At 37.2% G+C, this 15,177-nt stretch overlaps 3 protein-coding genes across 3 annotated transcripts; all 3 read left to right on the top strand.

Annotated features, from left to right (window-relative positions):
• Positions 1-1,346: 1,346 nt before the first annotated feature.
• On the top strand, positions 1,347-1,550 carry LOC308434169 (small integral membrane protein 10-like protein 1; the record flags this gene model as incomplete). Its single annotated transcript, XM_080934340.1, has 1 exon — positions 1,347-1,550. One exon carries the CDS (start codon positions 1,347-1,349, stop codon positions 1,548-1,550), a length of 204 nt encoding a protein of 67 aa, XP_080790466.1.
• A 6,321-nt stretch (positions 1,551-7,871) lies between these two features.
• LOC308436803 (small integral membrane protein 10-like protein 1) lies at positions 7,872-8,075 on the top strand (the record flags this gene model as incomplete). Its single annotated transcript, XM_080937781.1, has 1 exon — positions 7,872-8,075. One exon carries the CDS (start codon positions 7,872-7,874, stop codon positions 8,073-8,075), a length of 204 nt encoding a protein of 67 aa, XP_080793907.1.
• A 6,286-nt stretch (positions 8,076-14,361) lies between these two features.
• LOC308438702 (small integral membrane protein 10-like protein 1) lies at positions 14,362-14,565 on the top strand (the record flags this gene model as incomplete). The annotated part of the gene is made up of 1 exon (XM_080940175.1): positions 14,362-14,565. The coding sequence occupies one exon, from the start codon at positions 14,362-14,364 to the stop codon at positions 14,563-14,565; it is 204 nt and encodes a 67-aa protein (XP_080796301.1).
• Between the last annotated feature and the right edge of the window lie 612 nt (positions 14,566-15,177).

The following is a 15,177-nucleotide window of genomic DNA, read 5'->3' as shown; positions in this document are numbered from 1 at the left end:
GGAATTTTTGCAATTTTGACACAAAATTTGGGGAATTTCTGCAATTTTGCCCAAAATAAGGGAAATTTCTGCAATTTTGCCCCAAGATAAGGGAAATTTCTGCAATTATGTCTATAAAAAGGGAAATTTCAGCAATTTTGCCCCACAATAAAGGGAATTTCTGTTACTTAAGTCTGTTGCATGGTTACTAATGCATATATTTTATTAAAGAATGGGATCAACATTACGATGAGTTTCTATATTTTCTCAGACAGAAAAATAGAAAGTTTCACAGTTAATGTGTTTAATCACATGTCTTGAATCCCTTAACAATAATTGAAAACTAGCAATTAAGTAGATGAAGAAGGATCTATTCTTAGTGAAAAATAACTGTTAATGAGTAGCAAGGACTATATATACCTAGAAGTAAAACAGAAAGTCTTCAATGGTTTAAACTGCCTGTGTTGTGCTGGAGAAATAACTTAACAGTTAAGAGCACTGACTGCTCTTCCAAAGGTCCCGAGTTCAATTCCCAGCAACTACGTGGTGGCTCACAACCATCTGTAATGGGATCTGATGTCTTCTTCTGGTGTGTCTGAAAACAGCAACAGTATGCCCACACACATGAAGTAAATAAATTAAAAAAAAAAAGCCTTGTGTTAGGTATAGGGTTTAGGGTTAGGGTATAGGGTTAGGCGTTATTGGTTGTGGTTGGGTTTAATTTATATGAATTTAGCCTGCCTTTCTGGGTAAAAAATACCTCAGGTTTGTCAAGTTAAGGTGATCTAGGTGGGAGTGAGATACTTGAGCCCTTGCAGACATCATAGAGAAAATGTGATATTTCAAGTCCCTTTACTAGTAAAAAGTACAGATTGACATTGGGCCATATCCTATTGTACAGTACTCTATCAAAGGCTTTTGTTGATACTTACTATAAAGGTATCAGAATAAAAATGGTACAGGTATCTGCAGTTAGTATACTAACATTTATGAAAACCCCAAGTATGTCATTAAAGAAACATTTCAAGCTGATTTACCATTAATTATTGTATATGAATTGCATAAATATCAAAGAAAAGCATGCTTATAAATACTGAAGAACAAGTGAGTGTTTCTCTACATTTTATACCGATGTATAAAAATATGAATGTCGCTATGACATAAAGTAAAACTGTAATGAGGGATAAAACGAAATGATAAAAAAGGTGAGAAAAGGAATGATAAAGGTATTGAGAGGTGCCACCTGGGAGGGAGCAGCGGCCGATGGCGTTGAGACTGAAGCGGTGGCCGCTTCATCCAGGCCACGGCTCGGTCCGGCTTGGGAGTGCGCGAAGCTTTGGAGAACCTCGACCTAGTGGGACAACGCCATGGTCCCCGCCGACTTCCCGTCCGCCCTGGCGGTCAGGGCTGTGGGCCCTGCGGCCGCTACCCCGTACGGTGTTTTCTGCAAGGTGCTCTCTCGCACCCTGCTCGCCTTCTTTGAGTTGTCCTGGCAGCTGCGAATGAACTTCCCGTACTTCTACATCGCGGGCTCAGTGATCCTCAACATCTGCTTGCAGGTACACATTTAGAGCCGCGTCTGCATTGCGCGCCAACCGGGACCGCTAGATGGCAGGCCGCCCTGTGGCACCTTCAGGGATGCGCGAGAAGAACGTGCAGTCTCGCGAGAGCAGGCTCGCTCTCGGGCGGTCTGCTCACCACTTCCCCTTCCTGGGAATTGGAGGTGGGATTTAGAAGCTACCTGGGTCGATTTAGAACAAAGATATTGTGTTCCAGCAGCAGAGGAGGTAAACAAGAAAGTATTCAAGGAACTACACATCAGCAAACACCTGGCAAATCTTAGGATATGGCAAAGGGCACAGGATGCATAATGTGAAAGGAATGTTAAGTTTTCAAGAACACAGATTTACCTCAAACTTGGGTTCTGAATTAATTTTTAAGAGTACTGGACTGTGAACTAGACATTGAATTGAATAAGAGGCCTGTTATATCAAGAATGTGATCTTAAAAGCATGCATCTCTTCCCACAAGAGGCTATATTGAAACATCGGGTCAAAGCCAGACTACAGGAAAACTTCCAAATATGACGGCAGGATTTTGAAAAAAAAAAAAAAAAAAAAAAAAAAAAAAAAAAAATAGTGGGACTATGTGAAGATGTTCCCGCCAAAAAGACACTGGTTCCAAAGAAAAGAAAGTCCAGTTTCACAGGAATTGACTACACCCTGGTAGTAAGGCAAATGGACCAACTATGGCTTTCTTCTTTAAAGAGAATACTTAATTCTAGTTACAGAGTAAACTGCAGATGTTACAAACCTTGACAAGTGGAGGGACAAGAAAGTAACTGGAAAGATGATGCCCTTGTGGAGTGGGAGGATAAAACATGTGTATTTGTGAACAAAAAGCATTACTGCATTTTTACCCCAAAATAAGAAAAATTTCTGCAGTTTGACCCAAAACAAAGAAAATTTCTGCAATTTTGTCCCATAAAGAGGGAAATTTCTGCATTTTTTTCCCAAAATAAGAGAAACTTCTGCCTTTTTGACTCAAAATTTGTGAAATTTCTGAATTTTGCCCCCAAATTAGAAGCATTACTGCATTTTTGCCCCAAAATATGGGAAATTTCTGCAATTTTATTCCAAAATAAGGGAAATTTCTGCCTTTTTACCCCAAAATAATGGGAATTTCTGTATTTTTGCCACAAAATAAGGGAAATTTCTGCAATTTTATCCTAAAATAAGTTAAATTTCTATCCTTTTGCTCCAAAATAAGGGAAATTTCTGCTTATTTGGCCCAAAATAAGGGGCATTTCTGCATTTTTGCCCCAAATTAAGGGGAATTTCTGTATTTTTGCCCTGATAAAGAGAATTTCTGTCTTTTTGCCCTAAAATAAGGAAAATTTCTGCATTTTTCCTCCAAAATAAGGGGAAGTTCAGCATTTTTGCCCCCAAATAATGGGAATTTCTGCAATTTTGCCCCAAAATTAAGGGAATTTCTGGAATTTTGACACAAAATTAGGGGATTTACTGCAATTTTGCCCAAAAATAAGGGAAATTTCTGCAATTTTGCTCCAAAATTAGGGGAATTTCTGCCTTTTTGACACAAAATTAGGGGCATTACTTTCTTTTTGCCCCAAATAAGGGAAATTTCTGCATTTTTGTCCAAAATTAAGTGGAATTTCTTCCTTTTTGCCCTAAAATAAGAATTTCTGTTTTTCTGGCACAAAATATGGGGAATTTCAGTCTTTTTGCCCTAAAATAAGGGTAATTTCTGCATTTTTGACCCCAAATAAGCGGAATTTCTGCCTTTTTGACCCGAAATAAGGGGAATTTCTGCATTTTTCCCCAAGATAAAAGAAATTTCTGCAATTTTGCCACAAAATAAGGGAAATTTCTGCAATTTTGTCCCAAAAAATGGAAATTTCTGCATTTTTCCCAAGATAAAAGAAATTTCTGCAATTTTGCCCCAAAATAAGGGAAATTTCTGCAATTTTGTCTCCAAAAAGGGAAATTTCAGCAATTTTGCCCCACAATAAGGGGAATTTCTGCCTTTTTGCCCCAAAATTAGGGGAATTTCTGCTCTTTGCCCCACAATTAGGGGCATTACTGGGTTTTTGCCCCTAAATAAGGGAAAATTCTGCATTTTTGCTTAAAATTAATTGGAATTTCTGCCTTTTTGCCCTAACATAAGAAGTATTTCTGTCTTTTTGGAAAAAATAAGGGGAATTTCAGTCTTTTTCCCTAAAATAAGTTTAATTTCTGCAATTTGCCCCCAAATTAGCGGAATTACTGCCTTTTGGACCCGAAATAAGGGAAATTTCTGGATTTCTGTCCCATGATAAGTGAAATTTCTGCAATTTTGCCCCAAATAAGGGAAATTTCTGCCTTTTTGCCCCAAATAAGGGGAATTTCTGCAATTTTGCATTAAAATAAAGTGGAATTTCTGCATTTTTGCCTCAAAATAATGGGAATTTCTGCAATTTTGACACAAAATTAGGGGAATTTCTGCAATTTTGCCCAAAATAAGGGAAATTTCTGCAATTTTGCCCCAAGATAAGGGAAATTTCTGCAATTATGTCTATAAAAAGGGAAATTTCAGCAATTTTGCCCCACAATAAAGGGAATTTCTGCCTTTTTGCCCCAAAATTAGGGGAATTTCTGAATTATTGCCCCAAAATGAGAAGCATTACTGCATTTTTACCCCAAAATAAGAAAAATTTCTGCAGTTTGACCCAAAATAAAGAAAATTTCTGCAATTTTGTCCCATAAAGAGGGAAATTTCTGCATTTTTTTCCCAAAATAAGAGAAACTTCTGCCTTTTTGACTCAAAATTTGTGAAATTTCTGAATTTTGCCCCCAAATTAGAAGCATTACTGCATTTTTGCCCCAAAATATGGGAAATTTCTGCAATTTTATTCCAAAATAAGGGAAATTTCTGCCTTTTTACCCCCAAATAATGGGAATTTCTGCATTTTTGCCCCAAAATAAGAGAAATTTCTGCAATTTTATCCTAAAATAAGTTAAATTTCTATCCTTTTGCTCCAAAATAAGGGAAATTTCTGCCTATTTGGCCCAAAATAAGGGGAATTTCTGCATTTTTGCCCCAAAATAAGGGGAATTTCTGTATTTTTGCCCTGAAATAAAAAGAATTTCTGTTTTTTGCCCTAAAATAAGGAAAATTTCTGCATTTTTGCTCCAAAATAAGGGGAATTTCAGCATTTTTGCCCCCAAATAAGGGGAATTTCTGCAATTTTGCCCCAAAATAAAGGGAATTTCTGGAATTTTGACACAAAATTAGGAAAATTACTGCAATTTTGCCCCAAAATAATGGAAATTTCTGCAATTGTGCTCAAAAATTAGGGGAATTTCTGCCTTTTTGACACAAAATTAGGGGCATTACTGTCTTTTTGCCCCAAATAAGGGAAATTTCTGCATTTTTGTCCAAAATTAAGTGGAATTTCTTCCTTTTTGCCCTAAAATAAGAATTTCTGGTTTTTTTTGGCACAAAATATGGGGAATTTCAGTTTTTTTGCCCTAAAATAAGGGTAATTTCTGCATTTTTGACCCCAAATAAGCAGAATTTCTGCCTTTTTGACCCGAAATAGGGGGAATTTCTGCATTATTCCCCAAGATAAAAGAAATTTCTGCAATTTTGCCCCAAAATAAGGGAAATTTCTGCATTTTTGTCTCAAAAATGGAAATTTCTGCATTTTTGCCCCCAAAAAAGGAGAATTTCTGCATTTTGCCCCAAAATTAGGGGAATTTCTGCCTTTTTGCCCCCAAATTAGGGGCATTACTTCCTTTTTGCCCAATAATAAGGGAAAATCATGCAATTTTGCTCGAAAATAAGTGGAATTTCTACCTTTTTGCCCCAAAAGAAGGGGAATTTCTGCCTTTTTGTTCCAAAATTAGGGGTATTACTGCAATTTTGCTCCAAAATAATTGGGAATTTCTGCAATTTTGCCCCAAAATAAAGAGAATATCTGCAATTTTGACAGAAAATTAGGGATATTACTGCAATTTTGCCCCAAAATAAGGGAAATTTCTGCAATTTTGCTCCAAAATTAGGGGAATTTCTGCCTTTTTGACACAAAATTAGGGGCATTAAAGTCTTTTTGCCCCAAATAAGGGAAATTTCTGCATTTTTGCCCAAAATTAACTGGAATTTCTGCCTTTTTGCCCTAAAATAAGAATTTCTGCCCTTTTGGCACAAAATAAGAGGAATTTCAGTCTTTTTGCCCTAAAATAAGGGTTATTTCTGCATTTTTGACCCCAAATAAGCGGAATTTCTTCATTTTTGACCCGAAATAAGGGGAATTTCTCATTTTTGCCCCAAGATAAGGGAAAATTATACAATTTTGACCCAAAATAAGGGAAATTTCTGCAATTTTGTCTCCAAAAAGGGAAATTTCAGCAATTTTGCCCCACAATAAGGGGAATTTCTGCCTTTTTGCCCCAAATAATGGGAATTTCTGCAATTTTGCATTAAAATAAAGTGGAATTTCTGCATTTTTGCCTCAAAATAATGGTAATTTCTGCAATTTTGACACAAAATTAGGGGAATTTCTGCCTTTTTGACACAAAATTAGGGGCATTACTGTCTTTTTGCCCCAAATAAGGGGAATTTCTGCCTTTTTGCCCCATAATTAGGGGAATTTCTGCTTTTTGCCCCAAAATTAGGGGCATTACTGGGTTTTTGCCCCTAAATAAGGGAAAATACTGCATTTTTGCTTAAAATTAATTGGAATTTCTGCCTTTTTGGCCTAAAATAAGAAGTATTTCTGTCTTTTTGGAAAAAATAAGGGGAATTTCAGTCTTTTTCCCTAAAATAAGTTTAATTTCTGCAATTTGCCCCCAAATTAGCGGAATTACTGCCTTTTGGACCCGAAATAAGGGAAATTTCTGGATTTCTGTCCCATGATAAGTGAAATTTCTGCAATTTTTTCCCCAAATAAAGGAAATTTCTGCCTTTTTGCCCCAAATAAGGGGAATTTCTGCAATTTTGCATTAAAATAAAGTGGAATTTCTGCATTTTTGCCTCAAAATAATGGGAATTTTTGCAATTTTGACACAAAATTTGGGGAATTTCTGCAATTTTGCCCAAAATAAGGGAAATTTCTGCAATTTTGCCCCAAGATAAGGGAAATTTCTGCAATTATGTCTATAAAAAGGGAAATTTCAGCAATTTTGCCCCACAATAAAGGGAATTTCTGTTACTTAAGTCTGTTGCATGGTTACTAATGCATATATTTTATTAAAGAATGGGATCAACATTACGATGAGTTTCTATATTTTCTCAGACAGAAAAATAGAAAGTTTCACAGTTAATGTGTTTAATCACATGTCTTGAATCCCTTAACAATAATTGAAAACTAGCAATTAAGTAGATGAAGAAGGATCTATTCTTAGTGAAAAATAACTGTTAATGAGTAGCAAGGACTATATATACCTAGAAGTAAAACAGAAAGTCTTCAATGGTTTAAACTGCCTGTGTTGTGCTGGAGAAATAACTTAACAGTTAAGAGCACTGACTGCTCTTCCAAAGGTCCCGAGTTCAATTCCCAGCAACTACGTGGTGGCTCACAACCATCTGTAATGGGATCTGATGTCTTCTTCTGGTGTGTCTGAAAACAGCAACAGTATGCCCACACACATGAAGTAAATAAATTAAAAAAAAAAAGCCTTGTGTTAGGTATAGGGTTTAGGGTTAGGGTATAGGGTTAGGCGTTATTGGTTGTGGTTGGGTTTAATTTATATGAATTTAGCCTGCCTTTCTGGGTAAAAAATACCTCAGGTTTGTCAAGTTAAGGTGATCTAGGTGGGAGTGAGATACTTGAGCCCTTGCAGACATCATAGAGAAAATGTGATATTTCAAGTCCCTTTACTAGTAAAAAGTACAGATTGACATTGGGCCATATCCTATTGTACAGTACTCTATCAAAGGCTTTTGTTGATACTTACTATAAAGGTATCAGAATAAAAATGGTACAGGTATCTGCAGTTAGTATACTAACATTTATGAAAACCCCAAGTATGTCATTAAAGAAACATTTCAAGCTGATTTACCATTAATTATTGTATATGAATTGCATAAATATCAAAGAAAAGCATGCTTATAAATACTGAAGAACAAGTGAGTGTTTCTCTACATTTTATACCGATGTATAAAAATATGAATGTCGCTATGACATAAAGTAAAACTGTAATGAGGGATAAAACGAAATGATAAAAAAGGTGAGAAAAGGAATGATAAAGGTATTGAGAGGTGCCACCTGGGAGGGAGCGGCGGCCGATGGCGTTGAGACTGAAGCGGTGGCCGCTTCATCCAGGCCACGGCTCGGTCCGGCTTGGGAGTGCGCGAAGCTTTGGAGAACCTCGACCTAGTGGGACAACGCCATGGTCCCCGCCGACTTCCCGTCCGCCCTGGCGGTCAGGGCTGTGGGCCCTGCGGCCGCTACCCCGTACGGTGTTTTCTGCAAGGTGCTCTCTCGCACCCTGCTCGCCTTCTTTGAGTTGTCCTGGCAGCTGCGAATGAACTTCCCGTACTTCTACATCGCGGGCTCAGTGATCCTCAACATCTGCTTGCAGGTACACATTTAGAGCCGCGTCTGCATTGCGCGCCAACCGGGACCGCTAGATGGCAGGCCGCCCTGTGGCACCTTCAGGGATGCGCGAGAAGAACGTGCAGTCTCGCGAGAGCAGGCTCGCTCTCGGGCGGTCTGCTCACCACTTCCCCTTCCTGGGAATTGGAGGTGGGATTTAGAAGCTACCTGGGTCGATTTAGAACAAAGATATTGTGTTCCAGCAGCAGAGGAGGTAAACAAGAAAGTATTCAAGGAACTACACATCAGCAAACACCTGGCAAATCTTAGGATATGGCAAAGGGCACAGGATGCATAATGTGAAAGGAATGTTAAGTTTTCAAGAACACAGATTTACCTCAAACTTGGGTTCTGAATTAATTTTTAAGAGTACTGGACTGTGAACTAGACATTGAATTGAATAAGAGGCCTGTTATATCAAGAATGTGATCTTAAAAGCATGCATCTCTTCCCACAAGAGGCTATATTGAAACATCGGGTCAAAGCCAGACTACAGGAAAACTTCCAAATATGACGGCAGGATTTTGAAAAAAAAAAAAAAAAAAAAAATAGTGGGACTATGTGAAGATGTTCCCGCCAAAAAGACACTGGTTCCAAAGAAAAGAAAGTCCAGTTTCACAGGAATTGACTACACCCTGGTAGTAAGGCAAATGGACCAACTATGGCTTTCTTCTTTAAAGAGAATACTTAATTCTAGTTACAGAGTAAACTGCAGATGTTACAAACCTTGACAAGTGGAGGGACAAGAAAGTAACTGGAAAGATGATGCCCTTGTGGAGTGGGAGGATAAAACATGTGTATTTGTGAACAAAAAGCATTACTGCATTTTTACCCCAAAATAAGAAAAATTTCTGCAGTTTGACCCAAAACAAAGAAAATTTCTGCAATTTTGTCCCATAAAGAGGGAAATTTCTGCATTTTTTTCCCAAAATAAGAGAAACTTCTGCCTTTTTGACTCAAAATTTGTGAAATTTCTGAATTTTGCCCCCAAATTAGAAGCATTACTGCATTTTTGCCCCAAAATATGGGAAATTTCTGCAATTTTATTCCAAAATAAGGGAAATTTCTGCCTTTTTACCCCAAAATAATGGGAATTTCTGCATTTTTGCCCCAAAATAAGAGAAATTTCTGCAATTTTATCCTAAAATAAGTTAAATTTCTATCCTTTTGCTCCAAAATAAGGGAATTTTCTGCCTATTTGGCCCAAAATAAGGGGAATTTCTGCATTTTTGCCCCAAAATAAGGGGAATTTCTGTATTTTTGCCCTGAAATAAAAAGAATTTCTGTCTTTTTGCCCTAAAAGAAGAAAAATTTCTGCATTTTTGCTCCAAAATAAGGGGAATTTCAGCATTTTTGCCCCCAAATAAGGGGAATTTCTGCAATTTTGCCCCAAAATAAAGGGAATTTCTGGAATTTTGACACAAAATTAGGGGAATTACTGCAATTTTGCCCGAAAATAATGGAAATATCTGCAATTGTGCTCAAAAATTAGGGGAATTTCTGCCTTTTTGAACCAAAATTAGGGGCATTACTTCCTTTTTGCCCAATAATAAGGGAAAATCATGCGATTTTGCTTGAATATAAGTGGAATTTCTACCTTTTTGCCCCAAAAGAAGGGGAATTTCTGCATTTTTGATCCAAAATTAGGGGTATTAGTGCAATTTTGCTCCAAAATAATTGGGAATTTCTGCAATTTTGCCCCAAAATAAAGGGAATATCTGCAATTTTGACAGAAAATTAGGGGAATTACTGCAATTTTGCCCTAAAATAAGGGAAATTTCTGCAATTTTGCTCCAAAATTAGGGGAATTTCTGCCTTTTTGACACAAAATTAGTAGCATTAAAGTCTTTTTGCCCCAAATAAGGGAAATTTCTGCAATTTTGTCTCCAAAAAGGGAAATTTCAGCAATTTTGCCCCACAATAAGGGGAATTTCTGCCTTTTTGCCCCAAAATTAGGGGAATTTCTGCTCTTTGCCCCACAATTAGGGGCATTACTGGGTTTTTGCCCCTAAATAAGGGAAAATTCTGCATTTTTGCTTAAAATTAATTGGAATTTCTGCCTTTTTGCCCTAACATAAGAAGTATTTCTGTCTTTTTGGAAAAAATAAGGGGAATTTCAGTCTTTTTCCCTAAAATAAGTTTAATTTCTGCAATTTGCCCCCAAATTAGCGGAATTACTGCCTTTTGGACCCGAAATAAGGGAAATTTCTGGATTTCTGTCCCATGATAAGTGAAATTTCTGCAATTTTGCCCCAAATAAGGGAAATTTCTGCCTTTTTGCCCCAAATAAGGGGAATTTCTGCAATTTTGCATTAAAATAAAGTGGAATTTCTGCATTTTTGCCTCAAAATAATGGGAATTTCTGCAATTTTGACACAAAATTAGGGGAATTTCTGCAATTTTGCCCAAAATAAGGGAAATTTCTGCAATTTTGCCCCAAGATAAGGGAAATTTCTGCAATTATGTCTATAAAAAGGGAAATTTCACCAATTTTGCCCCACAATAAAGGGAATTTCTGCCTTTTTGCCCCAAAATTAGGGGAATTTCTGAATTATTGCCCCAAAATGAGAAGCATTACTGCATTTTTACCCCAAAATAAGAAAAATTTCTGCAGTTTGACCCAAAATAAAGAAAATTTCTGCAATTTTGTCCCATAAAGAGGGAAATTTCTGCATTTTTTTCCCAAAATAAGAGAAACTTCTGCCTTTTTGACTCAAAATTTGTGAAATTTCTGAATTTTGCCCCCAAATTAGAAGCATTACTGCATTTTTGCCCCAAAATATGGGAAATTTCTGCAATTTTATTCCAAAATAAGGGAAATTTCTGCCTTTTTACCCCCAAATAATGGGAATTTCTGCATTTTTGCCCCAAAATAAGAGAAATTTCTGCAATTTTATCCTAAAATAAGTTAAATTTCTATCCTTTTGCTCCAAAATAAGGGAAATTTCTGCCTATTTGGCCCAAAATAAGGGGAATTTCTGCATTTTTGCCCCAAAATAAGGGGAATTTCTGTATTTTTGCCCTGAAATAAAAAGAATTTCTGTTTTTTGCCCTAAAATAAGGAAAATTTCTGCATTTTTGCTCCAAAATAAGGGGAATTTCAGCATTTTTGCCCCCAAATAAGGGGAATTTCTGCAATTTTGCCCCAAAATAAAGGGAATTTCTGGAATTTTGACACAAAATTAGGAAAATTACTGCAATTTTGCCCCAAAATAATGGAAATTTCTGCAATTGTGCTCAAAAATTAGGGGAATTTCTGCCTTTTTGACACAAAATTAGGGGCATTACTGTCTTTTTGCCCCAAATAAGGGAAATTTCTGCATTTTTGTCCAAAATTAAGTGGAATTTCTTCCTTTTTGCCCTAAAATAAGAATTTCTGGTTTTTTTTGGCACAAAATATGGGGAATTTCAGTTTTTTTGCCCTAAAATAAGGGTAATTTCTGCATTTTTGACCCCAAATAAGCAGAATTTCTGCCTTTTTGACCCGAAATAGGGGGAATTTCTGCATTATTCCCCAAGATAAAAGAAATTTCTGCAATTTTGCCCCAAAATAAGGGAAATTTCTGCATTTTTGTCTCAAAAATGGAAATTTCTGCATTTTTGCCCCCCAAAAAGGAGAATTTCTGCATTTTGCCCCAAAATTAGGGGAATTTCTGCGTTTTTGCCCCCAAATTAGGGGCATTACTTCCTTTTTGCCCAATAATAAGGGAAAATCATGCAATTTTGCTCGAAAATAAGTGGAATTTCTACCTTTTTGCCCCAAAAGAAGGGGAATTTCTGCCTTTTTGTTCCAAAATTAGGGGTATTACTGCAATTTTGCTCCAAAATAATTGGGAATTTCTGCAATTTTGCCCCAAAATAAAGAGAATATCTGCAATTTTGACAGAAAATTAGGGATATTACTGCAATTTTGCCCCAAAATAAGGGAAATTTCTGCAATTTTGCTCCAAAATTAGGGGAATTTCTGCCTTTTTGACACAAAATTAGGGGCATTAAAGTCTTTTTGCCCCAAATAAGGGAAATTTCTGCATTTTTGCCCAAAATTAACTGGAATTTCTGCCTTTTTGCCCTAAAATAAGAATTTCTGCCCTTTTGGCACAAAATAAGAGGAATTTCAGTCTTTTTGCCCTAAAATAAGGGTTATTTCTGCATTTTTGACCCCAAATAAGCGGAATTTCTTCATTTTTGACCCAAAATAAGGGGAATTTCTCATTTTTGCCCCAAGATAAGGGAAAATTATACAATTTTGACCCAAAATAAGGGAAATTTCTGCAATTTTGTCTCCAAAAAGGGAAATTTCAGCAATTTTGCCCCACAATAAGGGGAATTTCTGCCTTTTTGCCCCAAATAATGGGAATTTCTGCAATTTTGCATTAAAATAAAGTGGAATTTCTGCAATTTTGCCCCAAAATAAGGGAAATTTCTGCAATTTTGCTCAAAAATTAGGGGAATTTCTGCCTTTTTGACCCAAAATTAGGGGCATTACTGTCTTTTTGCCCCAAATAAGGGGAATTTCTGCCTTTTTGCCCCATAATTAGGGGAATTTCTGCTTTTTGCCCCAAAATTAGGGGCATTACTGGGTTTTTGCCCCTAAATAAGGGAAAATACTGCATTTTTGCTTAAAATTAATTGGAATTTCTGCCTTTTTGGCCTAAAATAAGAAGTATTTCTGTCTTTTTGGAAAAAATAAGGGGAATTTCAGTCTTTTTCCCTAAAATAAGTTTAATTTCTGCAATTTGCCCCCAAATTAGCGGAATTACTGCCTTTTGGACCCGAAATAAGGGAAATTTCTGGATTTCTGTCCCATGATAAGTGAAATTTCTGTAATTTTTTCCCCAAATAAAGGAAATTTCTGCCTTTTTGCCCCAAATAAGGGGAATTTCTGCAATTTTGCATTAAAATAAAGTGGAATTTCTGCATTTTTGCCTCAAAATAATGGGAATTTTTGCAATTTTGACACAAAATTTGGGGAATTTCTGCAATTTTGCCCAAAATAAGGGAAATTTCTGCAATTTTGCCCCAAGATAAGGGAAATTTCTGCAATTATGTCTATAAAAAGGGAAATTTCAGCAATTTTGCCCCACAATAAAGGGAATTTCTGTTACTTAAGTCTGTTGCATGGTTACTAATGCATATATTTTATTAAAGAATGGGATCAACATTACGATGAGTTTCTATATTTTCTCAGACAGAAAAATAGAAAGTTTCACAGTTAATGTGTTTAATCACATGTCTTGAATCCCTTAACAATAATTGAAAACTAGCAATTAAGTAGATGAAGAAGGATCTATTCTTAGTGAAAAATAACTGTTAATGAGTAGCAAGGACTATATATACCTAGAAGTAAAACAGAAAGTCTTCAATGGTTTAAACTGCCTGTGTTGTGCTGGAGAAATAACTTAACAGTTAAGAGCACTGACTGCTCTTCCAAAGGTCCCGAGTTCAATTCCCAGCAACTACGTGGTGGCTCACAACCATCTGTAATGGGATCTGATGTCTTCTTCTGGTGTGTCTGAAAACAGCAACAGTATGCCCACACACATGAAGTAAATAAATTAAAAAAAAAAAGCCTTGTGTTAGGTATAGGGTTTAGGGTTAGGGTATAGGGTTAGGCGTTATTGGTTGTGGTTGGGTTTAATTTATATGAATTTAGCCTGCCTTTCTGGGTAAAAAATACCTCAGGTTTGTCAAGTTAAGGTGATCTAGGTGGGAGTGAGATACTTGAGCCCTTGCAGACATCATAGAGAAAATGTGATATTTCAAGTCCCTTTACTAGTAAAAAGTACAGATTGACATTGGGCCATATCCTATTGTACAGTACTCTATCAAAGGCTTTTGTTGATACTTACTATAAAGGTATCAGAATAAAAATGGTACAGGTATCTGCAGTTAGTATACTAACATTTATGAAAACCCCAAGTATGTCATTAAAGAAACATTTCAAGCTGATTTACCATTAATTATTGTATATGAATTGCATAAATATCAAAGAAAAGCATGCTTATAAATACTGAAGAACAAGTGAGTGTTTCTCTACATTTTATACCGATGTATAAAAATATGAATGTCGCTATGACATAAAGTAAAACTGTAATGAGGGATAAAACGAAATGATAAAAAAGGTGAGAAAAGGAATGATAAAGGTATTGAGAGGTGCCACCTGGGAGGGAGCGGCGGCCGATGGCGTTGAGACTGAAGCGGTGGCCGCTTCATCCAGGCCACGGCTCGGTCCGGCTTGGGAGTGCGCGAAGCTTTGGAGAACCTCGACCTAGTGGGACAACGCCATGGTCCCCGCCGACTTCCCGTCCGCCCTGGCGGTCAGGGCTGTGGGCCCTGCGGCCGCTACCCCGTACGGTGTTTTCTGCAAGGTGCTCTCTCGCACCCTGCTCGCCTTCTTTGAGTTGTCCTGGCAGCTGCGAATGAACTTCCCGTACTTCTACATCGCGGGCTCAGTGATCCTCAACATCTGCTTGCAGGTACACATTTAGAGCCGCGTCTGCATTGCGCGCCAACCGGGACCGCTAGATGGCAGGCCGCCCTGTGGCACCTTCAGGGATGCGCGAGAAGAACGTGCAGTCTCGCGAGAGCAGGCTCGCTCTCGGGCGGTCTGCTCACCACTTCCCCTTCCTGGGAATTGGAGGTGGGATTTAGAAGCTACCTGGGTCGATTTAGAACAAAGATATTGTGTTCCAGCAGCAGAGGAGGTAAACAAGAAAGTATTCAAGGAACTACACATCAGCAAACACCTGGCAAATCTTAGGATATGGCAAAGGGCACAGGATGCATAATGTGAAAGGAATGTTAAGTTTTCAAGAACACAGATTTACCTCAAACTTGGGTTCTGAATTAATTTTTAAGAGTACTGGACTGTGAACTAGACATTGAATTGAATAAGAGGCCTGTTATATCAAGAATGTGATCTTAAAAGCATGCATCTCTTCCCACAAGAGGCTATATTGAAACATCGGGTCAAAGCCAGACTACAGGAAAACTTCCAAATATGACGGCAGGATTTTGAAAAAAAAAAAAAAAAAAAAAAAAAAAAATAGTGGGACTATGTGAAGATGTTCCCGCCAAAAAGACACTGGTTCCAAAGAAAA

This window comes from Micromys minutus (assembly GCF_963924665.1).
Source record: "Micromys minutus genome assembly, chromosome: 1".
Classification (NCBI taxonomy): Eukaryota; Metazoa; Chordata; class Mammalia; order Rodentia; family Muridae; genus Micromys; species Micromys minutus.
The sequence above is the reverse complement of the archived record's forward strand: the minus strand, read 5'-3'. Positions and strand labels throughout refer to the sequence as shown.